At 46.0% G+C, this 27,430-nt stretch overlaps 2 protein-coding genes across 2 annotated transcripts; one reads left to right on the forward strand and one right to left on the reverse strand.

The window, feature by feature from the left end:
* Positions 1 to 691: 691 nt before the first annotated feature.
* LOC308150192 (leucine-rich repeat-containing protein 31-like) lies at positions 692 to 12,423 on the forward strand (the record flags this gene model as incomplete). Its single annotated transcript, XM_080523051.1, has 10 exons — positions 692 to 779; positions 1,471 to 1,620; positions 1,871 to 2,029; positions 3,649 to 3,816; positions 3,912 to 4,076; positions 4,916 to 5,107; positions 5,288 to 5,455; positions 5,755 to 5,919; positions 9,802 to 9,957; positions 12,041 to 12,423. The coding sequence occupies 10 exons, from the start codon at positions 692 to 694 to the stop codon at positions 12,421 to 12,423; spliced, it is 1,794 nt and encodes a 597-aa protein (XP_080379177.1).
* A 3,544-nt stretch (positions 12,424 to 15,967) lies between these two features.
* On the reverse strand, positions 15,968 to 27,014 carry LOC308152030 (histone acetyltransferase KAT8-like). The gene is made up of 11 exons (XM_080524936.1): positions 26,699 to 27,014; positions 26,260 to 26,337; positions 24,811 to 24,992; positions 22,988 to 23,041; positions 22,374 to 22,538; positions 21,842 to 21,931; positions 21,255 to 21,395; positions 20,837 to 20,930; positions 20,228 to 20,378; positions 19,451 to 19,605; positions 15,968 to 16,297 (listed from the first exon to the last, which is right to left on the reverse strand). Exons 1-11 carry the CDS (start codon positions 26,952 to 26,954, stop codon positions 16,233 to 16,235), a joined length of 1,431 nt encoding a protein of 476 aa, XP_080381062.1. The 5' UTR covers positions 26,955 to 27,014; the 3' UTR covers positions 15,968 to 16,232.
* Positions 27,015 to 27,430: the final 416 nt, after the last annotated feature.

Raw genomic sequence — 27,430 nt, forward strand, 5'->3', positions numbered from 1 at the left:
CGGTCAAGGAGCTAAAGGTGGGCTGAAAATTGGTCTTTCAACAAGACAAGGACCCAAGGCATTCAAACAAATCTACCAAAGAATGGCTCAGGATAAAGAAGATTTGTGTTTTGGTTTGGTCAAGTCAAAGTTCTGACCTAAATCCAGTTGATATGCTGTGACAGGACCTGAAGCAGGAAGTTAATACCAGACACCCCTCAAACCTCACTCAATTGACTCACTTCTGTAAGGAGGCAAAAATACCTCAAAACAGATGTCAGAGATTGATAAGTGGCTATATTAGACGTTTACTCCAAGTTATCGCTGTTAATGGAGGTTCTAATCTACAAGCTATTGACTGAAGAGGTTGACTTATTTTTGCACCTGCACTAATTTCTTTATAATTTAGTTGTTCTACTCAATGCATGGTTCCCTCTAAACCAACTTATGGAATTGGTAATTAAAAACCTGTTAAATCAGATAAAAAAGACTGGTTCTGATTAAATAAAGATGTCATGGTAAAAAATATATAAATCTATGATTGCACAAGGGGTTCACATACTTTCAAGCACCACTGTATAATCTGATGCAAGTACAGCAAGTAAGTATAGCAAGTACGGTACACATTCTAGATAGGGTGCAAGAACACATGGGAACACAGCCAATGTGTGTTTACGAAAGGAGTTCCATCCAAACACGGGACACTTCCGCGATGACACACCTGAGGAGCACGAGACATCACGTGTCATCACGGAGTGAAAGTACCAGTAAGCTTGGCACGGACAATATCACGCTCCCAGGTAAAATATACACCAGAAAGTGCAATTTGTGTACAGACAGAATTCATGTGAGACGCTTATTATCCTGTCATATTGCAAAGAGATCGTGTCTCGTTTTATAGGCTTGTGAATACGGTGCGATGTTTGTGTTTGCGCGCGTTGCCATCTGAGTGCACTCGATATTCATATACAAAAAACAAATCAAAAGTGATCTGTCAAGATTATGATTATAGTATCTGTGTGTGCACTTCTTGCATGATCGAGAGACTGTAAAATATGCCGTCTTATGTTGTCTGTATAGTTGTGCCTTTTGAAATAAACTAGTGTATCATTTATTATAATAGATTACTGTGCTGTCCCTGGGGTCGACTGCTCGGCTGAAGAATGGAATCTCCAGGTACGTTGTTTCATGTCTGGATTTAAGCAAGCTGACCGCCCCGTGTCCATTCCAGCATAACCAATGATATCAAAAGTTAGAGCTATTGCGCTGCTGCAGCGTTGCATATTACCCCGTATTATGCAACGATATAAGTATTTTAATGAATGGATGTTAGTAGAGGCCAGCCTAATATGTCTTGAGGTAGGTTAGGGCAACTTCTCCAACCATCATATCATAAATACATCACTCAGGTTGTGCTTTTTTCTTTTGTAATGCTCTCTCTGTGTGTGCTTGTTTGCTGTAAAGACTCATGTTGTGTTTTTGATTGGCCAGATGCCCAGAGGGGGCGAGAGGCAGGCCAGAGGCGTTCGCCCTTCGACCTCATCTTGAACCAGATTCGCAGGAAACGAACGGCCACTGACAGGAAGTCCTCCTCAGGACGTTTCCTCTCTCGCCCCTCGGATGGCGGAGGGATCCCGGAGGGTAAAGAGACGGAAGAGAGGGAAGAAAGGCAGGGAGGAGAAGGAATAGGTGAGAGGAGGCGGAAAGCGGGAAAAGGAGAGGAAAATAGAGGGAGCAAGTATGTGTGTGTGTGTGTGTGTGTGTGTGTGTGTGTGTGTTATGTGTACATGTACTGTATATTGTTAAAGTTGTTTCATTTACGGCTGAGAAGGTGATCCCCTGAATGACACAATGACTGATGACATGATGTGTGTCTGATGTGTCCTAACAGTAGCTGATGTTCCTGACTCAGCAGACCAGGCGGAGAGTGTGTGTGATATGGGGTGGGGGCGTGTGTGTGCCTTTCTGCAGAGGTTGGGGAAGAAGGCAGACACCAGGAGTCTGAGTCTGGCTCACTGTGATCTCACTGCTACAGACACATTGGAACTGGGTGAGTAGTTTAGTTTAGTTTATTGTTTATTTCACAGGGACAGTGCATATTAAAATACATATGAGACACAAATGCAATATGCCGGAGTTAGGCTAGTTTAAGTCCGTAGTCCCTGGCCAGATGTTCAGTTGGCACTTGGAAACCTAAAACAATAAAAACAATTAAAATCAACAAATCAACTACTGGTTAGGCAGGCATAAAAGCAACACACATATTACATAGAGTACACACACTCACACACACACACACACACACACACACACACATACACACACACACACACACACACCAGGGTTTCCGTTAGAAAAATTTGCCGTCGGACATCGTGTCCGGGACGAATTCGATTTACCGGACAAACGTGATATATTCCGGTCATCATATTAAAATATAATAAATTTTTTTTTTTTCAAAATCATATTTCTTTTTTTCAAATCTAATATAGCTGTTTGTCGCGGTGATTACTGTTGTGTAGCGGCCTATATATGCCATTTAATGTCTATTTCTCATCCGATACGATTAGATGCGAGCTATATAATATATAATAATATAACATGATTTGACGCATGCGCGCTATGCCATGCGTCAAATCCAGCGCTGAACGGGCGCCTCACTGGGAACTGAACAGACAGCATCGATCAATGAACGGACTCCACATTACGATAACTGAAGTTTGTTAAATTGTTTGGGATTAATGTGAGTTTTCTATTTTCTCTTTCCAGTTTTACCCTTTTTTTTAAATCAATAAAACAACGTCATTTCTATAACCAGGTCTCGCTGGTTGGGAAGGCATTTCGTTTAGCTCGGGAGTATGACAATGGGGAGAACATAACTGTTTATTGAGAAACAATTGATAGGCAGTCTGGGATACGTATATAAAGAAATACCACAATGTCTAGATGTATAACATTTTATTGAACAGTAACAGTGCAAGCATGTAGGCTTCTGGCGTGACACGGCTAGCCTAATTTCCGTTCATATGCCTTTTATCAGATAAAATAAAATAGAATAAAACTCTTTGAAAATAAATAGGCTTTAAATTAACTTGCAATGCGTATAGGCTAATTTCCGTTCGATGTTACAGCCTAGGGCTAGGCTATGCCTTTTCTCAGATAGATAGGGGATAGCCCTGTAAGCTCATACGGGTCTGTATGTCGTCCTGAAGACCGGCTGTTAGATCATATCGCTGAAGTTTGTCTCCATCTTAGTGTAAATGTTGTCCGTTTTGTTTGTTATCCTTGTTATTGTGCGATAAAGTTAAAGCGCTCCGCTTCGGGACACCATTTTCAGCTGAGCACCAAACACACACACACTCGTGTAACACTGCCCGAGAGAGAAGGACCCGCCCCCTTTAGTTAGCCTATAGCCTATAGGCTAACTAAAGGGGGCGGGTCCTTCTCTCTCGGGCAGTGTTCTGTGTGTGTGTTTGGTGCTCAGCTGAAAATGGTTAGAGGGAATTATTTTCACCGGACATTTATGTCCGACGAGTTTTCAACTTGTCGGACTTCCACTAATTTTACCGGACAAAGACCGGGAATTACCGGTTAACGGAAACCCTGACACACACACATCTATGGTTCTCTAACTCACTCTGCCCTCTCTCTTCTTTCTCTCTCTCTCAGCGACGTTGCTCCCATCCTTGTCTCTGTTGGAGGAGATGGACCTGTCGTGGAACGACCTCCTGGGAGGGTCTCTGAGGGCGTTGACCTCTCACCTCCAGCATGTGGGCGGGCTCAGAACCCTGAGGCTCTGCAGCTGTAGGCTGAATGCTGATGACATCACTGCACTGGGTGGGGCTTAAACAGCGATGACACATAACGTCATTCATGTTTATTTTTTTACAGGATATCTGAATGTGTGTGTGTGTGTGTGTGTGTGTGTTTAGGTGAAGCCATGGATTGTATTCCTGTATTGGAGGTTCTCGACCTTTCCTGGAATGTTGCCGTCGGGGATGGGGCTTTGCAAGGCATTGTGGGTAAACTCCACCCAACCATGGGAGAGCTTCATCTTGTGGCCTGCCAGCTCACTGCAGCCGACGCCTCTATTCTGGGTACACACACACACACACACACACACGCACACACACACACACACACACACACGCAGAGACACACACACACACACACACACACACACACACACACACACACATTTACCCCCCAATTTCTTAGGAGAGAAAGAAAACACTCCTGGTAGTGGTCAGGGGTGTTAGTGTTAGTGCACACCCTGTTAGTACCAGAACACTGCTCTATTGGATCCACAATGAGGCAAGCCAATTTTCCAAATACTTTGGTGTCCTGAAATAGGGGGGCTACTGTAGGCTATGTATAAAACATGTTGTTCTTTCTAAATGGTGAAACCGATATTTCTACAAATACCCTCAACTAAAACCTGATGAACTGTACTTTATATGTATATGTGATATTTTACCCGAAGCGACTTAGAGTACAGTGAGTGCATAAATATATGACACGTTTTAGTGTTTTGGTCCGCATGTCGGCAACCAATCAAAATGCTCGGACTTTTCTTTTGAAACACGGAACTACGTTTCAACGTTGTAGAGGATCACAACACAAACTCGCTAGTCAAGCCAAAATACTGCAACGCAATGGATTGGGTGAGTAATCCCCACTGCTACCTAGTTAACTATAACACTACTTCATGTTGTTAGCAGGCTCACAAAACAAGCTGTGTTAGTTGACTAGCGATGTGTTATTGATTTTCAACAACGCGGAAATGTGTTCACATTTTACAAAAGAAAAGTCTGATCATTACATCAAATCCCGATGTGAGGACCAAAGCATTAGAACGTGACACATATACTACTGTAACGTCTGTGTTGCCTTCCCTCCCTCCCTTCCTCCCTCCCTCCCTCCCTCCCTCCCTCAGGTTGTATAGTGACTGGCCTCCCCAGACTGTGTGTGTTGGATGTGTCCTGTAACCCTCTCCTGGCCGAGCCAGAGGAGGGGGGGGGGTCTGGGGGCATGGTCGGGCTGGCCCCCTACCTCTCTCACACCCCCTCACTCACCACGTTAAACATGCATGCCTGCGGCCTGACGCCACACACCCTCAGCATTCTGGGTAAGGGGCCTCTTACTCATGACGTGTGTGTGTGTGTAGGAGTGTGTGCAAGGGCCACGATTAAAACATGTTGGTTAATAACAAACAGTAATAGGAAAACAATGAACAACATGGAATCTGCTACAGGTTCTCAAAGAGTTGGTGATGTTTGTCTTAACGCCGTTGTTGTCTCCCCCCTAGGCGGTTCGCTCGGCAGCCTCCCCTCCCTGCGGGCGTTGGACCTGTCTGGTAACAGAGGCGTGGCCGGAGGCCTGTCTCTCCTCACCCCTCACCTGGCTCACCTCACACGCCTGGAGAGCCTGGACATGCACCTCTGCTGTCTCACACTCACGGACCTGGACGCCCTCAGTGAGGCTCTGTGTCTGTGTGTGTGTGTGTGTGTATGTGTGCGTGCGTGTGCGTGTGCGTGCGTGTGTGTGCGCGCGAGCGTGTGTGTGTGTGTGTGAGAGTGTGCGTGCGTGTGTGTGCGCGTGTGTGTGCGTATGTGTGTGTGCGTACGTGTGTGTGTGCGTACATGTGTGCTTGTGCGCGTGCGTGTGTGTGCGTGCGTGTGCGCTTATGCTTATTGGCGTTGCGCATTTCCGTGTATGTACACATCACTGAGTGTGTGTTTGTGCAAAAATGAAGCCTCTTGTTTTTGGCTTCAGTCCAGGCGCTGCCCTCCCTCCCTGAGCTGACAGAGCTGGACCTGTCCTCCAACAAGGCTGCCGGGGGGGTGGTCAGCGCTCTCCTCCCCGCCCTGCCGCTGGCACAGATGAGGCGCCTCCCGCTCGGGGGCTGCAGCCTGAACGAGGAGTCGTTCGCCACGCTCGGTACTCGACTAGTGCTGCCTGCATACATACAGGGGTGCAAAATGAGCTGTTTTTACCTCAAAATAGGTCATCCATGTGAATCGTGTAGATCTTTTTTTTTGTGTGTGGGGGAGGCGGGGGGTCTAAGTCTCATCCAAGTCACATGATGCGTGAGCTAACTAATCTTCCTGTCTGCTAAACTCTGCTGCTGTTGAAATAGCTAGGTACAATTCCAGACAGTGTGGAGTCACAGTAATGAATGAATGAATGAATGGACTTTATTTGTCATTGCTACAGTACAGGTACCAAACAACGAAATTTAGGAGGGGTGGCTCCCCTGGTGTTAGGAAAGGATTTTTTTTTTTCTTTTTAGAAAAAGCATAAAATCACAAGAAGGTAAGGAGCTGGTTTACATAAATAAAGGCTATGTACACAATCCACTGTACTATACTGCACAGATAGTCAACTAGGGTTGTCATATTGCACAAACGTATTTTTTCACGTTATTTTAAAGTGTCACAGTTTGCAGGCTTGAAATGTACATGTTTGTGCCTCAGCACTAGCTGCCATACAATCCGTCCGGACTGTCCTGGGCCCAGAACTTAGGCCTTTGCTGTGTTCAGGGCCTTGACGGCCCTGTGGTAGAAGCAGTTCTTCAGTCTGTTTGTCTTAGCGGCCGGGGTCCTGTACCTCCTATTCGAGGGCAGCCTGATAAAGTGTACGTGCCCAGGGTGGGTCGGGTCCCTGGAGATCTTGGAGGCCTTCCTGAGACAGCGTGTGTTGTACAGCTCTTCCAGAGAGGGGAGGGGGGCGCCGGTGATCTTCTGTGCTGTTCTCACGACTCTCTGTAGCGCGTTTCTCTCCGCTGTTGTGCAGCTGTGGAACCAGTTGCAGATGCCGTAGGTGAGGATGCTCTCCACTGCGCCGTGGTAGAAGGCCACCAGTATCTCCTGCTTGTTGTGTTCTTTCCTGAGGCATCTCAGGGTGTATAGCCGCTGTTGTGCCCTCTTGATGGTGCCTTTTGTGTTGTCCTTCCAGGCCAGGTCATCCCGCATGTGATGTCCCAGGAATCGGAGGGTTGAGACTCTCTCCACGCTCTCTCCGTCGATGAGCAGGGGCTGGATCTCGGACTTTTTCCTCCTGAAGTCTACGATGAATTCCTGGGTCTTTGACTTGTTTAGCAGCAGGTTGTTAACCTTGCACAGCTTGCTCAGTTGCTCTACCTCATCCCTGTACGCCGCCTCGTCCCCCCCCGAGATACATCCCACCACGGTGGTGTCGTCTGCAAACTTTACGATGTAGTTGCTGGGGTGGACGGGGGTGAAGTCGTGGGTGTAGAGGTTGTAGAGGATGGGGCTTAGCACGCAGCCCTGGGGGGACCCAGTGCTGAGGCTGAGGGCTGTGGAGGTGTGGGGGCCCACCCGCACCCTCTGGGGGCGGTCGGTCAGGAAGTCCTTGATCCACGCACATATAGAGTGTGATAGACACAGGTCTAGTAGTTTGGTCACTAGCCTGTCTGGAAGGATGGTGTTGAAGGCGGAGCTGAAGTCCACGAAGAGCAGTCTCGCGTAGCTGTTTCCCCTCTCCAGGTGGAATAGAGTGGCGTGGAGAGTCGTCGCTATGGCGTCCTCTGTGGACCTGTGGGCTCTGTAGGCGAACTGGTATGGATCCAGGTTGGGCGGGAGGCGTGTGAGTATGTGGGCCCGGACTAGTTTCTCGAAGCACTTCATGATGATTTGTGTGAGTGCCACCGGGCGGTAGTCGTTTAGGCAGCTCACCGTGCTTTTCTTCGGGACTGGGATGATAGTTGAGGTTTTCAGGCAGGGTGGGACGGTGGCCTGGGACAGGGACTGGTTAAAGATGTTGGTGAAAACCCCGGCCAGCTGGTCGGCGCAGTCTCTCAGCACCCGTCCCAGGACGCCATCCGGCCCGAGGCTTTCCTGGGGTCCACCGCCTTCAGTACGCGTCTCACCTCATGCTCTGTGAGGGTGAGGCTGCTGAGAGCTGGAGAGAGTGGTGTTTGTGTTGCGGTTACCTCCGTTCGCCCCTCGTCGAACCGGGCGTAGAAGGTGTTCAGCTTTCCCGCCAGCAGGGGGTCGTCCTCTGCGGCTGTGAGCCTGTTGGCTCTGAAGTTTGTAATCTGCTGAACCCCCTGCCACATCCGCCTGGAGTCGTTGCTCAGGAGGCATTCCTCAATCTTCTCTCTGTGCTCTGCCTTGGCCGCTTTGATGCCGCGCTTTAGGTTGGCCCTGGTGGAGCTGTACAGCGGTGTGCGCTTCCCTGCGAAGAAGGCGTTGTCCCTCGCGTTGATCAGTTTTTGGACCTTCCCAGTCATCCATGGCTTCGTGTTGGGGTAGACCCGGACCCGTTTGTCCACGGTGACTGAGTTGGTGCAGTTCACTATGTGGTTCAGAACCGACGACGTGTACTGTTCCAGGTCCTCATGCTCATATTCCTGCCATAGGGTGTCATTTAGGCAGATCTGCAGTGGAGCGGACCCTTCTGGCCAGGTTCTGACAGTCTTAGTGGTGATGGGAGAACTTTTCCCCATTGTAGTGTATGCAGGAATCAGGAGGATTGACACATGGTCAGACATGCCTAGATGAGCTAGCGGACTAGCCTTGTAAGCACGTTTGATGTTGGTGTGTACCTTGTCCAGTGTTTTTTCTCCTCTCGTTGCACATTTCACATGCTGATAGAACTTGGGTAGTACTGCCTTCAGGTCGACATGATTAAAGTCCCCCGCTATGATGTGAATAGCCTGTGGATCAGTGCTTTGTTGGCTACTAATGACTTCATATAGTCGCGCCAATGCTACTTTGCTGTCTGCGCTAGGCGCTATATACACACATGTAATTAGCACCGCGTTAAACTCCCTAGGGAGGTATGTGGGTCGGCATTTAACAGTCAAGTATTCCAGGTCTGGGGAGCAGTGGCTACTTACAGTTTTCGTGTTTAAGCACCAGCTGTCCTTCGTAGATATAATGAGGCCGCCTCCGCGGGTATTCTCACTAAGCTCCGTTCGGTCAGCGCGGTGCAACGTACGTCCCTCCAAGCTAACAGTAGCGTCCACAATGTTGTCATTTAGCCAGGTTTCGGTCAGAATAATCACACAGCTATCCCCTACGATGTTGTTTTTGGCCACCTGTAGTCTCAGTTCATCCATCTTGTTCGTCAGGGATCTGACGTTAGAGAGGAAAATGCTTGGCAAAGCTGGTTTGTTTGGGCTTCTCCTCAGCCTTGCTAGCAGGCCTCCCCGGCGGCCTCGCCGTTTCCTACGGTCTCGCCGCCGGCGTTTCCGCCTCAGGGAGGGGACTGAGAACCAGGGCTCTCCCGGTAGCCTGGCGATGTCCTTGTCAATTCTGTATTGCTCCAGGAAATCCGCCGTAACTATCTTGTCGTTTTGCGTGCCGACTTCTAATAAGTCGAGCCTGCTGTAGGTACTATATACATAACTGTTCCCTATAAGTACTAAAAAAAAAGTGAACATACAAATGTTCTTAAAAACACAATGAAACACCAGTGTGGTAGCCCCCCAGCTGCGGCGACTAAGCGCGACTAAGCGCGCGGCCATCTTGGGAATGGATTTCGAAGTAAACAGTTTTCGAAGTAATTGCAGGTGTTACGGTCAGGGCTACTGCTACTTACTGTACACGCGCATCATTGTTAGACCACCGTTAGTGCTAGCGATATCCATTTAGCACCATTAGTGCGGCGCATTGATCATTTTCAGGCAAAAAACGTGTCACCTTTTTTGGGCCATCACCAGTTTGCACCCCTGTACATAGAACATAAACCCAGAGCATAAACACGGCATTCCACAACATGCTACAGTCCCTGGTGTAAATGTGTGTGTGTGTGTGTGTGTGTGTGTGTGTGTGTGTGTGTGTGTGTGTGACGCAGCCATGGCCGTGCCGTGCCTGGTGAGTGTGGATGTTTCTTGGTGTAAGGTGGTGGGCGGGCGGCTCTCTCTGCTGTTGAACTCTCTGCAGCCGTCAGTCATCCAGGAGCTTCGTCTCAACAGCTGTGACCTCACCACCGACGACCTGCTTCTGCTGGGTAACACACACACACACACACGCACGCACACACCCTCTCTCTCTCTCTCTCTCTCTATCTCTACACAAGTTCATAGGGGTTGAGTTAAAATTGGGCAAAAGAAAATTGGTTGTACTGTAAAAACACACACACACATATACTCACACACTCCCCCTCTCTTTCTCTTGCTCCATCTCTCCACCCTCTCTCTCTCTCTCTAACCACCCTCTCTCTCCACCTAACCACCCTCTCTCTCTCTCTCTAACCACCCTCTCTCTCTCCACCTAACCACCCTCTCTCTCTCCCTCTAACCACCCTCTCTCTCTCTCCCTAACCACCCTCTCTCTCTCCCTAACCACCCTCTCTCTCTCTCTCTAACCACCCTCTCTCTCTCTCTAACCACCCTCTCTCTCTCTACCTAACCACCCTCTCTCTCTCTACCTAACCACCCTCTCTCTCTCTACCTAACCACCCTCTCTCTCTACCTAACCACCCTCTCTCTTTCTCCCTAACCACCCTCTCTCTCTACCTAACCACTCTCTCTCTCTCTCCCTAACCACCCTCTCTCTCTCTCTCTAACCACCCTCTCTCTCTACCTAACCACCCTCTCTCTCTCTCTCTCCCTAACCACCCTCTCTCTCTACCTAACCACTCTCTCTCTCTCTCCCTAACCACCCTCTCTCTCTCCCTAACCACCCTCTCTCTCTCTAACCACCCTCTCTCTCTCTCTAACCACCCTCTCTCTCTCTACCTAACCACCCTCTCTCTCTCTCTACCTAACCACCCTCTCTCTCTCTCTCCCTAACCACCCTCTCTCTCTCTACCTAACCACCCTCTCTCTCTACCTAACCACCCTCTCTCTCTCTCTAACCACCCTCTCTCTCTCTACCTAACCACCCTCTCTCTCTCTCTACCTAACCACCCTCTCTCTCTCTCTCCCTAACCACCCTCTCTCTCTCCCTAACCACCCTCTCTCTCTCTCTAACCACCCTCTCTCTCTCTACCTAACCACCCTCTCTCTCTCTCTAACCACCCTCTCTCTCTCTCCCTAACCACCCTCTCTCTCTCTACCTAACCACCCTCTCTCTCTCTCCCTAACCACCCTCTCTCTCTCCCTAACCACCCTCTCTCTCTCTCCCTAACCACCCTCTCTCTCTCTCTAACCACCCTCTCTCTCTCTACCTAACCACCCTCTCTCTCTCTCTAACCACCCTCTCTCTCTCCCTAACCACCCTCTCTCTCTCTACCTAACCACCCTCTCTCTCTCTCTCTCTAACCACCCTCTCTCTCTCTCTCTAACCACCCTCTCTCTCTCTCTCTAACCACCCTCTCTCTCTCTCTAACCACCCTCTCTCTCTCTCTAACCACCCTCTCTCTCTCCCTAACCACCCTCTCTCTCTCTCTAACCACCCTCTCTCTCTCTCTCTAACCACCCTCTCTCTCTCCCTAACCACCCTCTCTCTCTCTACCTAACCACCCTCTCTCTCTCTACCTAACCACCCTCTCTCTCTCTCTAACCACCCTCTCTCTCTCTCTCTCTAACCACCCTCTCTCTCTCTCCCTAACCACCCTCTCTCTCTCTCTAACCACCCTCTCTCTCTCTCTCTAACCACCCTCTCTCTCTACCTAACCACCCTCTCTCTCTCTACCTAACCACCCTCTCTCTCTCCCTAACCACCCTCTCTCTCTCTCTAACCACCCTCTCTCTCTCTCTCTAACCACCCTCTCTCTCTACCTAACCACCCTCTCTCTCTCCACCTAACCACCCTCTCTCTCTCTCTAACCACCCTCTCTCTCTCTCTAACCACCCTCTCTCTCTCTCTAACCACCCTCTCTCTCTCTCCCTAACCACCCTCTCTCTCTCTACCTAACCACCCTCTCTCTCTCTCTAACCACCCTCTCTCTCTCCCTAACCACCCTCTCTCTCTCTCTCTAACCACCCTCTCTCTCTCTCTCTAACCACCCTCTCTCTCTCTCTAACCACCCTCTCTCTCTCTCTAACCACCCTCTCTCTCTCTCTAACCACCCTCTCTCTCTACCTAACCACCCTCTCTCTCTCTACCTAACCACCCTCTCTCTCTCTCTAACCACCCTCTCTCTCTAGCTGCTGTGTGTAAGCGTGGCTGCCTCTCGTCCCTCCGTATATTGGACCTGTCCTACAACGGCGGGGTGGGGGAGGGGGGTTGGGCGGCCTTCTTTGAAGCCGCCGCCGCCGGGGGTCTGGGGTCACTGGAGGACCTCGACCTCAGCCTACGACCTTCCGCCTCCGCCCCCTCCTTCACCTGGCTGCAGGCCCTGCTGTCGGCCCTGCCGCGCCTGCCGGCCCTGTCTCGCCTGGCCGCCCAGCGGTGGACCGTCACTCCTAAGGGGAGGGACCGGCTTAACGTGGCCCTCGGGAAGAGGCGTGTCCTGTTGGAGTGGGACATGCCCACCCCCGCTCCGTTGGCCAACCGGCATGTCCCAGAAGAGACACACCCTGAGGAGTAGAGAGAGAGAGAGAGAGAGAGAGAGAGAGAGAGAGACTACGGTCAGTTTAGTTCAGGAGGGTTGAAGATTGTTTTTGATGGGTCCTGAATTATATATATACAGTATATATATTATATATGAAATGTTTTTAGGGCATTTCTGCTTTATTGGGAGAGAGACCGTAGATTGACAGGAAGGATGGGTGAGAGAGAGGAGGGATGACATGCAGGATAGAGACAGTAGAGATTGACAGGAAGGATGGGTGAGAGAGAGGAGGGATGACATGCAGGATAGGTCGATGGGTGGAATCGGAACCAGGGACCCTGCGATGACATGCGCCTTATTGAGCTACTGAGCCTGAATGATTTTCTATAGCACTCCACACGTTATGATGGTCAGCTGTGTTTTAACACCTTTACTCTTTTTTTTCTATTGGACTTCACTGAGATTCTTTGGTTACTGTGATTTCAAAACACCATGCACTTTCACGACGCAATGCTAAACCTTGAATCCACTGACGTTGGTCTGTCTGTCTGTCTGTGCCTTTAGGCTCTGCACAGGGCCTACTGACCAAAATCAACTGTTTAGCTACCTCTGTCACTTTTGCCACTGTTTTTTTAATTGATTGCTGTCGATTGTCCATGTTAAAGGGGTAGTGGTGGTCTAGTGGATAGTGAGTTGGACTTGTGATCGGAAGGTTGTGAGTTCAAATCCCGCCTGAAACCACACCACTACTAGTGTGCCCTTGAGTAAGGCACTTAGCCCTCAGTTACTCCAGGGGGAATGTCCCTGTAATTCGTAATTGTAAATCGCTTTGGATTAAAAGCGTCTGCTAAATGGCAAAATTTAATTTAATTTAAATGCAGTGTAAATAAACATATGAATTGCCTCCCTGATGGTTGCCATAACTACAGTGTGGGGGGACTAGAGAGACACAATTAAAGAGCCTGCAGGAAGGTAAATGTATGTATGTAGAGTCTAGGCTACCGCCGCCCCAGGTAAGGTCACTTGATTTGGTGATTATGATTTGATGGTGCAGGTAAGGCCACTTGGTCACAGCTGTTCACTGTCCTGGCGCCCGCAGATGGAACAAGCTGCCCACTGCTGTCAGGATTGCAGAGACATCTCTTCAGGCTACATCTTAACTGTCCCTCCTAAAGTCCTCCTCATCCCCACTACCCCCCCCTGTACAGGTTCTCTACTATAAAAAAAATCCTTCATCTTGTAGCTGCCTGGTTTTGGCATAGATAACTATTTCTTATGATGACTGATGGATAGGCGATGCTCTTACGTCGCTTTGGATAAAGGCATCTGCTAAAATGCCAAACATGTAATATACAATGTCAATGTAAGGTGGGTGGGCAGTAGCAAAATTGAACCAATTACCATTAACAACATGGTTGAACCACAGGTGAAGTTCTGTGTATGAATGCGATCCATTTATGAAACAGTATGCTCTAATAGAATGTAACAAGGTTAGTATAGAACATGATTTTAGTAAACAGGCAGCAGTCATCACTGGTTAGGCTTGGTTAGCTGTTGTAGCACACTGGCAAGGATTTTTAAATACATTTCTACTGACAGAAGACTGAACACCGACTGATATGATGCGTTTTTGTGTGACTATATGCCAAATTTGTGATACTCATTGTTTAACCTTAAACATACTTTAAGTGTGCCCACTCTCAGTAGTAAACAACATTCTTAGGAGCAGGCATGATTACAATTCAACCTTCTCTCTGAGTCATCAATATATCATTTCCGGCCACCTGACCAAGAAAGATCTCCATATATCAGATGGCGTCTAACGAACAGGATGCTAGATTCAGCGAAACAGGTAAGGCATGATAACACAATGTGATTATTTGCTTTAACCTGAATTGCTGTTCTAGAACGAATCTAAAAATTTTTCAAAAAGGAGATGTATTGATATTGGAAAGTACTAAATAAAAATATAGTTTGAATAGAAGGCGCTGTATAGCCAAAGACGGTGGTCAAAACACTGAGAGTTAGGATTTATTGAGATTCTGAACTTTGTAGAGAAACAAAGCAGAAATCTATTGTGTAATGGAAATACTGTGGACAAACAGTACAGACTGAGATATTTATTGTGTATTAAGTTAGGGACAAGACCTTAAATACGTGATTGAAAGCACAGCACTTTGAGGGAAACTAAGTTTGAAAAGATTTGGCCATAATATTTAAAAGACTAAGAGTTTCAATCAACATAATTGATTACTAAAACCGCATGTCTATTAACATCATGGGAAGCAAACTAGTATGAATGGCATGCAGAATGTTATCATTAAGAATGAAATTAATAACAACCACATTTCTGAACCAAGCATCACAACAGGGCGAGTGTGTTAAAACTCTGACCCTAGGCTATTAATAGAACGGAGACTGCTCCTGTAACCAAACACACACACACACATACATAGACATATTTATCTCATATTGAAATTATCATGCAAATCTGTATTAATTCAGTAGACATATAACATTTTGATTGATTTAGTGAACAGAGAAATACACATTAAGACTCTATGAAACATCAAAGGAGGACATTTCTGATGGAGAAAACACAATTCAGCAAGAAAGACCTGGAATGTATTCTGACAATGCCTGTCGATTCTATTTCCTGACAGAATCAAGGAAATCAAGAGACATTGAGCGAAGGACTCAGAGACCGAGATGCTGTTAAGATCTGGTCTAATTAACCATTGCAGAAGTGGGGAGAGAAAGTTGCAGATGCTGAAGGAAGCTATTGCCGGATGAAACATGAGAAATGAGACAAACTAATGACATTTCAATGTGACAAACAATGGAAATGTTAATTCTTATGATTTAAGACAGAGACATGATGATGACGAGAGACTTACATACTTTTATGTAGTCGTAATTGTTCAATTGTACTGACGCACGCAACTAACAGTGTCATCAGCAGTAAACAGCTGAATTCAACAGCACGAATTTACAAACTTTCTTCTAGGAATTCTAAGGGACGGTAACAACAGTCCAGATAACCCAATTAACAAACTTATGCTTAACATCTGTATTTTTGTTTCCAACTGTTTCTGAGCAGGTTAATTCTACAATCCATTGATGGAGAGCCTAAGATTTTATAGACTTAAGTCAAGAAAAGGAGGGGTGTAGTGTAATGATAATGCTAAAATTGTCTTAAGTTAATAAAACCTATTAACGCTGTGAACAGAGGCAAGAACACGTGCAAGACTGATGACTATCAAAGAATCAAATAGCACTCCTTGTTACCAGAAACACAAGGCCGTTCCTTTGATTGAAGATCTACTTCCAGACATTGACATATTGACATATAATGTACTTTGTATGATGAAACCGATGCCTAATTTATTTCTGATGTGGTCATTCATTGACTTTATTAAGAACTCCACATGTTTTTCTTTTTTACTTTATTTTTATTGAGATGTTACAGATATACAGAAATAATACTTTTCAGTTTTGGTTTGTTTTTTTCAAAAAACACAAACACGAATGTCCCAACCCTCCCCCCCCCCCCCCACCCCACAAAATCCCAAGTGGTGCATCCCAGGACGAAGGATATAAATACATCTGACCAAGAAAGATCTCCATATATCACCGACAGAATATCAATATTCTTATTTATGTAAAAAAACAAAAACAAAAAAAACAATGCACAATAACAATGGACACTAAGAAATGTACAGTAATGTTTTTTCTTCTATACAACAAAGATTATGTATACACAATACAAAGAGAACAGGTGGAGGGGGATTGGAGAGTTGACATGGTGGGTTGACTAGCAGGTGTGATGTCACTGGCTCCGCCTCTCACTTCTTGGAGAACTTGGCCTGCTTGTGTTTGGGCGGAGCCCACTTCAGACACACTGTGTCCACTGTGGAGACAGAAACACAGCAGTCAGTGTGAGGTCTCCACTGGTCGCTCTATTGATAACCACGGATCTATGGAAGGACTAGCATGCTAAAAGTTTGTAAGCAAGCATCCAGTGGCGTAGGGGACGGGCCCGCAAGCGACGCACCGCGGGGGGGCCCCCAGCCTCTAGGGGGCCCCCTAACATTGGATACTGTGGTGGGTTGACATAATTCACCCACGGTGGGTTGGGAGTATTGTTCCGCACAAACAGTTAAGTGCATGGTACCCGAGTTGTTTATTCAGTTACTGCTTGAGTGTGTTGTTGACAATCGTTCATGTTCTTCATTAAACGTTTAGCTTTGTAATTTCATATGCCGGCTCCGACTCCCGTCTCTTTGCACTACGATACAAACTTTTTTTATAAAAAAAAGTTTTAGGCAGCGAGACACAAGACCCTGCAGAAAAATGAGCAAGCGAAATTACCTCAGTGGTGCGCAAAAACAGCAAGAGCAATATAAAATGTAACAAAATGCAGCGAAACTTCCCAAAATGTCATATTTTCTCACAGGGGATGCAGTTAGCCCTGGGTCAGGGACGAACGTCGTGGATGCACCTGTTGCACCGCTGTGGAGGTCAGTGTTACTGCAGCTGGCAGGCTGACCCGGCCGAGAGATCGTTTTAAAAACTCAAAATTATCAAAAGCTATCTGAGAAGCACCATGTTCCAGGACACTCTCCAGACTAGCGATTCTCAGCATTGAAAGCCAGCGCGCACGTCAAATGGATTTAACAAACAACTATGTTACATAGTGAAGGACTTCGCACAGACTAATGCCAGGAGGAGGACGTTTTGGTCATTGTTAAAGGTAAGAATAGCCTATTATTTTATATTATTCGAGATATTTATTAATCTATGAATCAAATTAACTTGGGGTGGTGTGTAGCCTGTCGGTCTGTTCTTGTTGCCGTTTGTGTATGGACATGTCACACACACAGTCACACATACGGTGTCAGAATGATTCTGAGCAAACGGCCAGCGCGCTGTAGCTGATAGCTGTCCAGGCCAACCATACGGTCTATGCTGTAGGCTTTATGCAGCCTTAAAATAAATGTACCGCTACATCCGTTTGAGTTAACCTCCGTTGCGAAAGGGCCCCCGCCGCCACCTTGCGGGTGGGCCACGGGATTTTGCGGTACGCCACTGCAAGCATCATATATGTTTTCTTTTCAATGAGAAACAAGAATACACCTCGTTCTAAATTATTATGCAAATTATATTTTTCTCAGATTTTCCTAAATAGTCGATGCAAATGACAATCAGTATAATTTTCAACCGTTAGAGTATAATTCAAATTGTATTGAACAAACCTCCCAATGATAACAGTATTTTTTTTTATTATAAAAAACTCAAAATGCACTGTTCCAAATTATTATGCACAACAGAGTTTCAAAACATTTTATAGGTTGTAAAGAACTAAAAATGGTAATTTGATGAATTTAGGGTTAGGAGGTCATATTTACTGAAATCAAAAGCTATTTCAAACAAAAACATCTTAACAGGTCAAGTTACATGTTAACATAGGACCCCTTCTTTGATATCACCTTCACAATTCTTGCATCCATTGAACGTGTGAGTTTTTGGACAGTTTCTGCTTGAATTTCTTTGCAGGATGCCAGAATAGCCTCCCAGAGCTGCTGTTTTGATGTGAACTGCCTCCCACCCTCATATATATTTTGCTTGAGGATGCTCCAAAGGTTCTCAATAGGGTTGAGGTCAGGGGAAGATGGGGGCCACACCATGAGTTTCTCTCCTTTTATGCCTATAGCAGCCAATGACACAGAGGTATTCCTTGCAGCATGACATGGTGCATTGTCATGCATGAAGATGATTTTGCTACAGAAGGCACGGTTCTTCTTTTTGTACCACGGAAGAAAGTGGTCAGTCAGAAACTCTACATACTTTGCCGAGGTCATTTTCACACCTTCAGGGACCTTAAAAGGGCCTACCAGCTCTCTCCCCATGATTCCGGCCCAAAACATGACTCCGCCACCTCCTTGCTGACGTGGCAGCCTTGTTGGGACATGGTGGCCATCCACCAACCATCCACTACTCCATCCATCTGGACCATCCAGGGTTGCACGGCACTCATCAGTAAACAAGACTGTTTGGAAATTAGTCTTCATGTATTTCTGAGCCCACTGTCATGCTGCAAAGAATACCTCTGTGTCATTGGCTGCTACAGGCATAAAAGGAGAGAAACTCATGGTGTGGCCCCCATCTTCCCCTGACCTCAACCCTATTGAGAACCTTTGGAGCATCCTCAAGCAAAATATATATGAGGGTGGGAGGCAGTTCACATCAAAACAGCAGCTCTGGGAGGCTATTCTGGCATCCTGCAAAGAAATTCAAGCAGAAACTGTCCAAAAACTCACAAGTTCAATGGATGCAAGAATTGTGAAGGTGATATCAAAGAAGGGGTCCTATGTTAACATGTAACTTGACCTGTTAAGATGTTTTTGTTTGAAATAGCTTTTGATTTCAGTAAATATGACCTCCTAATATGACCTCCTAACCCTAAATTCATCAAATTACCATTTTTAGTTCTTTACAACCTATAAAATGTTTTGAAACTCTGTTGTGCATAATAATTTGGAACAGTGCATTTTGAGTTTTTTTTTTTTTTTTTAAATACTGTTATCATTGGGAGGTTTGTTCAATAAAATTTGAATTATACTCTAACGGTTGATGACTTGAAAATTATACTGATTGTCATTTGCATCGACTATTTAGGAAAATCTGAGAAAAATATAATTTGCATAATAATTTGGAACGAGGTGTAGGTGGATGATGTACATAAATGGTAAATGGACTTAACTTATATAGTGCCTTTACCCAAAGCGCTTTACAACGGCCTCTCATTCACCCATTCACACACACGTTCACACCAATGGCGGCAAGCTACCATGCAAGGCGCCGGCCCCGCTCACTGGGAGCAAGTGTCAGTGTCTTGCCCAAGGACACTTCGACATGTGGCCAGCCGGGGCTCGACCGCCGATCTGCCAACCTTGCGATCATTAGACGGCGGCTCTACCTCCTGCGCCACGCCGCCCGAAAACATGAACAAAACACATTTCCAAAAGGTGCCCTCTGATAATAGCTCAATGATGCCATTTACCTGTTATTGGTGGCTTCTTGTACTGGGCGCTCTTGAGGTGCTCCTCCACCAGCTTAGGCGTGACACAGATGACATTCTGGCCCTTCCAGTACTTCACCATGTTCAGAGACTGCAGCGTGCTGATGATGTCACTCTGGGTGATGCTGGTCATCTGACTAGGGGGGGAGGGGGGGGGGAGAGGGGAGGAGGGTCAGGTTTGTGTGTGTATTTCAGGGTTCCTACAAGTTTCAACAAGTCAAATTTAAGACCTTTTTAGACCTCTATGAATCAAATTTTAGACCTATTCGCGACACCATATGATACATTTTTGTCATCCTCGAGGGGATGAAATTCGGGATTTCACTGCCATACAGACAAAAAAGTCTGAAGGCTAATTAATAGAAAATAAATTAAATATAACATTTCCGTGTAAATAGATGTGGTCGGACTGATTTCCTTGCAGGATACGCTAATCTCATTTTTATGACCTAGCACCTCATTTTTAGACCGACTAACTGAAATGTAAGCCCTTTTTAGGCCTTATAAACCAGATTGCTGGATTTAAGACTTCAAGACTTTTTAAGACCAGCACGGGAACCCTGGTATTTTGAGGGGGGGGGGGTGCATTCTTTCATGTGTTTTTCTTTCACCCAGGGTTAAGTGACAGAGACAGGACATGTAGAGCGGGGTGGTGAATTATGTCAATCTGGGGAGACCTGTATTCCATCCCGCGCTCTCATACGTGTGTGTGCGCACCAAAAGGTGGCAGTGGTAACCGCTAGGCCCCAGCACGCTTACCTGAGGTTTTTGATGGAGAGTGTGCCCCTGAAGTCCCTCAGTATTTCCAGGAGCACCCAGGACCAGTAGCTCCTATAGCTCAGCTTTCCCAGGTCTGACAGGGGCTTCTCTGGAGAGCCCACTGCGCTCTCCAACTTCGACAGCTCGTAACCTACGAGGGAGAGAGAGAGAGAGAGAGAGAATTCCATATGTGTTCCACCCTGATTTTGTCTTATGTGGGGGGAGTTACAGAAACCCATAAATCAGCATCCAGGGTTGCCATTACCCACATGTTCTATGTAAGCCAAACAAGTTGGCTTAAAAAGAGCAAGAGGGATGAATGGGAGAAGGGAGAGAAAAGAGACAGGAGTTGCCATGGAGATTTAGAGATGGGAGTGAGAGACCTGAAGTAACTGGGGCACAATTGGAAGTGAGTAGCCTCACTCAAGCATACTCACACAGTAAATTCAGAGTGAACGCAAAGGGTGTGTTTGTGTGTGTGTGTGTCTGTGCATGTGTAATAAATATAATTGTTTTTTTATTACCATGCAATCAACTTGTCAGTCAATTGTTGGAATTTGGTATGTTTTGCTCTAGGCAGTGTGTGTGTGTTCTGCCTCTGCCACTCACTGAAAGCTATGAGGAACTTTCCGTAGCCTCTGCGCTGGTATGGCGGTAGAGTGAGGATGCACGCCACGTTATTCCCGTCCGGCGACTCCTTCTCCTGTGAACCAAACAAACAAGTACACGTTTACTTTAAAGACATTCTGTGGACAAGCTAAGAACAACAGTTATTAACCTTCCATTTTACTGCTTGAAATGGAGCTATAGCCTGACGTATGTATAATACATTATATGAATCACTCTCTTGCTCGATCGTATGGACACGTATCGCCTGCTGTATTGTATAATGTTTTCCAAAAGGAACATTTCCTGGTTGAGGATTTTCCTCTCACAAACAACCCGTGGTTGAAATGCAGAGTGTAGACTGCATCAGTGGGAGTCAAAGGCTTTCAAAACCCCCACATAATGTGTGACCGGTGCTTACTTTAGAGAAGTAGCCCACTATGTGTGAGCCTAGCATGTTGAATTCTGTAAGGATGTAGAACACAAATGGCTCAACGTCAAAGTAGAGTGTTTTGTGGTCCAGGAAGAGTTTGGCCAGTAGACACAGGTTCTGACAGTAGAGCTAGAGAGAGAAATAGAGAAAGAGAGAGAAATGCAATTTGGCTTGTTTCAGACAATTTCCAGCAACATGATTAATTTTATATTGAAGTGTCAGGGTTTCTCAATCTTCTAAACCGAGGGGGTATGTTACCATAGTTACGTGTGGGGTCATGTGTGTTAGAATGCAAGCTGTTCAAATATTAATTATTCAAATCAATTTCATTCTTCATGCATGAAAAATAGCCACTGTATTGTGTGTCCATCTAAGAATCTATCCATCTAGCATTTCTGGTCACAAGGTGGACCATATCTGCGTCCATTATACTGCAAAAGGTGTAAGTTGCGAAATAACCTGGATGATGTCTTAAAATGTGTCTTGGTGTTCGAGTATGTGGTTAATCACACATCTGTGGGTTTTACAGGGAAATATGGTTCACTGGGATCAGGACAGTACATGCATCCCCTCACCTTGTGGTCGCGGCCGTCCACCTCAAACACAGAGATGTTGCTTCTCCTGTATATTTCCTTTCCGGGGGGGTGCCTCCACTGGCACTGTGACTGAAGGGAGAGGGGGTAGGTTAGTGGATGGGAATGCTAGGTAAATGCTACTGAAGGGACAACAGCAATGCTAATGCAAAATCGAGCAATGAGTGAACAGGTTGCAGTGAGCCTGGGGATCAGAATGCTAATGAGGCTAAAGATAAGGCTTTAATAGAGAAAAGGTTCATTAGGGTTCTATATAGACCCATGCAAAGGCAAATAACCTTTTTATTAGACAAGGTTCTATCTATACCTGAACTCACAGCTGATTGGCTGTTTTAAATGTGCTCTTCTTTTTTCAAAGAAAAAAGAAACATGAAAACATCATTCTGTGGATGCTACTTAGGTTAAAATAACAATAAACAAAATTAGTGGATAATCTCATGCATGCCGTCGATGTGACACCCACGACAGTGGCCCCCAACAAGGAAGCAGAGGTTTGTTCAAGGAGCGCACTGACCAGATGGTATCTGAAGGTCTTCTCGTACTTCATGTACTTGAGGCAATACTCGCAGATCCACAACTTGGACTGCTTGCCGTAGTCCTCGGGGAACGGCGAGAAGTACCAGGTGTCGATTTCAAAATTCCCAATCTGTATCTTGTCCACGTATTTCACTTTAGTGATCTGTGCGGGGGAGACATGTTAAAAAATTATTCATGATTTATGTGCTGATTTGATTTACATTAGTCATCCATCCAGAGTACATTCACCTAAAATCAGTGAAACAAGACACATCCAGCATTCTCCCCAAAAAACGTAAGAGTGGCGCTTCGCCACTCTGAACTTGGCAGCGCCACTATGTAAAAGTTAGTAATGATATGAGTAACTATCTTTGATCGCCAACAACATGGTTGTTAAAAGCAAAAGCTTTATGAACGGGGGTGATATGGGAGAACATTGGGAGGTTGGGCACCAGACGGGCTGCAGCATTCTGAGTGAGCTGCAGAGGTCTGATGGGAGAGGCGAGGAGCCCGGCCGTAAGTTGATGATGGACATGGCAAGGTTCCAATGACCCGCGAGTCTGTGTCAGTGTGCACACACACTAAAACGGGCACGCAAACACACAGTCTTACCGCCTCGTGTTCCTTCTCCAGGGCAGCTGTTGTGGGGTCCATCTCTGCATACGTCTGGAGAGAGAGAGAGCGAGGAGCTCTTTTAGGAAACAAAGTACCATCACCTAATATACTGCATGGAGGAAATGAGGCAAGGCAAAACAGTGACCTCTGCATCTTAACTGGTATGATAATACTTCCTCTTCATCTGCACTAATATCAATACACTGGATAGGCTAAATGTTATATGAAGGACGCCTATCAAGAATGAGATTTGACCTGTTCAGTTCTTTCATGTCAGTGCAGATGGAGAACAGGAGATAGGGAAGAGGACGCTGTTTAAGACTATTAAGATAATGAATCTTCAGTAAAACCAATGGCACACTTTAGAACCCTGGATGGTTCACACTGAGCATTGCTAAGCAATTTTACCCTATCTTAGAGTCTCCTGTACTCTCCCTAAAATGTGTCACTGTCAACATTGCAGTTATCTAGATATCAGATCCAAACCAAATGTCAATGGTCTGATCCAGTTGACCACAATTACATAAACTCCCACAATCCATTGCTCACCTTCTGTGTGCAGTTGCATATTGAGTGAGTCTTTGCCTTGTGGGCATCATATGCATGTAGTAGGGGTGAGTAGTGATCTGGCACGTCTCAACAAGGAAGTAATGGTTTCTGACTGTATAAACATTTTGTTTTGTTTCGGCCGGAAAGACAGCCACATGTTTTATATCTGTAAACTGTCCCTTTCAGTTTGGCAAATCATATTGGCAGTTGGCACCAAAAGTTCCATAAGAATTAGTGTTGTCACGATACCAATATTTTACCCTGCGATACTATACCAGCCCAAGTATCACGATACTGAGTAGTATCGCGATACCGCGGCACTTTTGTAACACTTTTTATTTTTATGAACATGCAATGTATTTATACAAGTTACAATAACTTAATGAGTGGTGCATGAATAACATGCATTTAATGCATTACACTGTAACTCTACAGGTAAGTAAAAGTACTGAAACCGATATTTTTGTGAATAACATGTTTATTAATAAGTAGTTTGAAACATCAAACAGACCAACTGGCCTTTTGCAAGAGTATAGCAAAGTAGGTGTGTGTGTGTGTGTGTGTGTGTGTGTGTGTGTGTGTGTGTGTGTGTGTCTGTCTGTATGTCTGTCCGTCTGTGGGGTCTTTTTCACGAACTTGAAAAGTAAAAGCAAACACTGGCATATCAAAAAAATAGAGGGCTACTTCCAAACTGTAGCTCAAGACTTAACTCAACTTAAGAAAACTCAGTGGTTTTAATTTTCTAGTTAATGCCCACTGAGCTCGCAGGAACCATAGGAACAACGTTTGAGGTTGCTAACCTGTTAGCCGACAAAGCTAACGCGATGGGTAGTCGCGAAAAAGGCTGCGTTCGTCAATTCGCTCTGGAAATCTGACCCGCACTCGCGGAACGCCTCTCGTCCAATCAAACGAATCGGTCGCTCTGTGACGTTGCACCCAGTGTGCGCTCCGGCGCTCTCGGAGCGAATTGACGAACGCAGCCGAAAGTGTTATGAGTTGCCCCGCTGGTACCGTGTTCAACACGGTAGTATAGTATTCCACGGTAGTACCGTTGTATAAAGCTTATGGTATAGTAGGCACCGTGACATTTTGGCACCGCGGTATATCGTTGGTACCGGTATATCGTGCAACACTAATAAGAATAACCTTTCATTTTGCATTCTAATCAGAATGGGACTGTCTCAACATTCAGTGCCCACTCAAATTCTAAATCCCAAACCAAGTTTACAGCTCGACTTCTGTGGCTCGAAACGTATGGCTCCAGCTGTTACCTTCTGGACATGGTTGATCTCGTCATGTTTGCGCTTCTGGTTGCGGGTGATCTTTCTCTCGGTTTGCTCTCCCAGCTCTCCCAGCTCACCCCCTCCTTCCACACTCTTCCTCACCGCGTCCTTCACCGTCTTGGTCAGCGCCAGGCGGGCCTTGCCCACCCATTCGTCAAGACGCCTGTTGACTATAGGGCGGGAGCACAGGGAGACAGAAGGTTTGAAGGACAAAAAGAAGAAACAGGTGTATGGGAATGAGGGAATGAGGAAAAGTTGAAAAATATAAGCAATGGAGTTTTTGAAAAAGAGGAGCACATGGAGGGTAGAGAGGCCGAGAAATTTTATGAGAGGGAGGGAGACAGAAAGAGAGGAGAAGCACAGAGAGTGCATAACCATTATGACACGGGGAGAAGGGGGAGCCAAAAAAGGGCCAGAGAGGAAAAGGGTAGCATGAGAAAAGAGAGGAAGTTGTTAAAAGGGATGTTTATGTTTTTTAGGGATGCACCGAACATTCGGCCACCGAATGTATTCGGCCGAATATCGCAAAATAAAGCACATTCGGTATTAGGCCGAATGTGTGAAAACACCGAATGTTTACCACCGAATAGTGGGCGTGTTTTGATGATACTTGCCAGGTCATTCTTAGGGAAGAACTGACGATGAGTGAAGGGAAGTCCAGGGTAGATGTAGACAGAGGGTTGATTGGGAGTGGAGACAGAGGGTTGATTGGGAGTGGAGACAGGTGTGCAGGTTTGGCTGAAGATCTAATTAGCGGGGACAAGCCTCAGCTGCGGCGGAGAGCACGCTGTGCTCGAGCTGTGGGGGCGGGGGAGGGTGTGTGAAGGCCCAGCCGTAACACTATGTCATTGAACCATACGGACATCAATACTTAAGCCACAACATACAGAATTATCAAAATCCTGTAGCATCTCTTTAAAGAGAGTTCACCTAATTAGTTAACTTGCAATCTTCCAAAGTATTTTGTAATAATATTATCATGGCACATCATTCTTGTTAACACAAGTCATGAATAAAGCTTCGGCCTACATTGATGAAAGATTTTCTTTCAGCAGCTATTCAGGGAAAACAAAAACATTTAATTTGACTGATTTATTTTATTTGTTGTGCTTTGTTGGTATAGACTGATGTCTGCTGGAATGTTCAATAAAAGTTATTTTTTTTCAATCTCAATTTCTTTCTTGGAGAAGCATGAATAAAAAGCAAAATGTATTTAGTTTATGCAATGATAAAATTAAAAACTGCCGATACACATTCGGTATTCGGCCAAGTGTTTCCTTAAATTCGGCTTCGGCCAAGAATTTTCATTTCGGTGCATCCCTAATGTTTTTGCTGTGTGTGTGTGTGTGTGTGTGTGTGTGTGTGTGTGTGTGTGTGTGTGTGTGTGTGTACTGGCGCTACAGCAGAATGATCAACACGCAGTCAGCTCCCACTCACATCCTACATAGTGCACATAGAACTCCATTCTGCCCGCCTCTTGTTCATTCAGCCGGGACTGGATAACCTCAGCAGAATCTGGAAAAGACAGTTTCTTGTGTAAAAGGCACGTAACACATTTAATGTGTGTGTATAGAAAAAACGAGCATGTGTTCGCTTACATTTGGGTTCGTAATCACCATGTTATCGGGGAGGATATAGTAAACAACTTCCATTAAGAGCTAACATGGCCAGACCTATCATCGAGATAAAAAATAATAATACGTACTCATGACATGTACCTTCACAGCCATACCTTTCGAGAAGACACATGTACGGAGAGCAAGACAATAGCAAGAATTTGTCATAAATATCACCTCCGACTGTCTCTGTCAAATGGAGCTAGCTAGCTAGCTAAGCGGCTGTGCTGCCAAGCCATAGGATGGAAACCAATGCTTACGCCATGTCTTGTCGGCTCGCTGACAAAGATACGTCTCTCCGATTTCAACCGATACCTCTTGCTCCCCGCCGCAGCCCAAAACGCTTCCATCGCCGGCGCGGTGATTATTCGAGCCCCCGGCTTCTCTTTCCTGGTCAACGGCCTCCGACTCGTCCTCCTCTCCGCCACTGCCATTAGATGAACCAGCGGCTTGAGTACCGGTCTCCAACTCTCCCCGGTCCGTTACTGCGTGTCCGGGATCGCTTTCGACGTCCATTCGATCTTCAGGAACATTGTTATCATAGTTATTATCTCGGATATTGTGGTGGTCGTTCGAGACGGCTACCGTCCCACCAGACATCTTGGCTAATACAAACAACGCACACAAGCTTCGGTGGTGCGCGCGGGATTTGAGACTGCGCAGTGCAGCAGAGGGGCGTTCTGGTAGTGATGTTACGCTCGAGTCAAAACTCCCAAACGCATACGGGCCGATCTTCCGACACAATGTGCGTCGATACAAATGTATCAGTAGATAGAGTAATAGATACAAATGTATCAGATAGAGTAATAGATACAAATGTATCGATGCTTGTGTCAAATTGGCAAAAACCACGTGACTACTCGAACGAAGCTTCGTACGTCACACGAGCACCTCTGACCGGTGTCTCAATGATTCCGCAGACGAGGCAGTGTTCCAAGTTTGGTACTGCATAAAATGACGTTGAACTCACTCGTATTCACTCATATTGTAAG

This window comes from Nansenia antarctica (genome assembly GCF_963989245.1).
Source record: "Nansenia antarctica genome assembly, chromosome: 2".
Lineage (NCBI taxonomy): Eukaryota > Metazoa > Chordata > Actinopteri > Argentiniformes > Microstomatidae > Nansenia > Nansenia antarctica.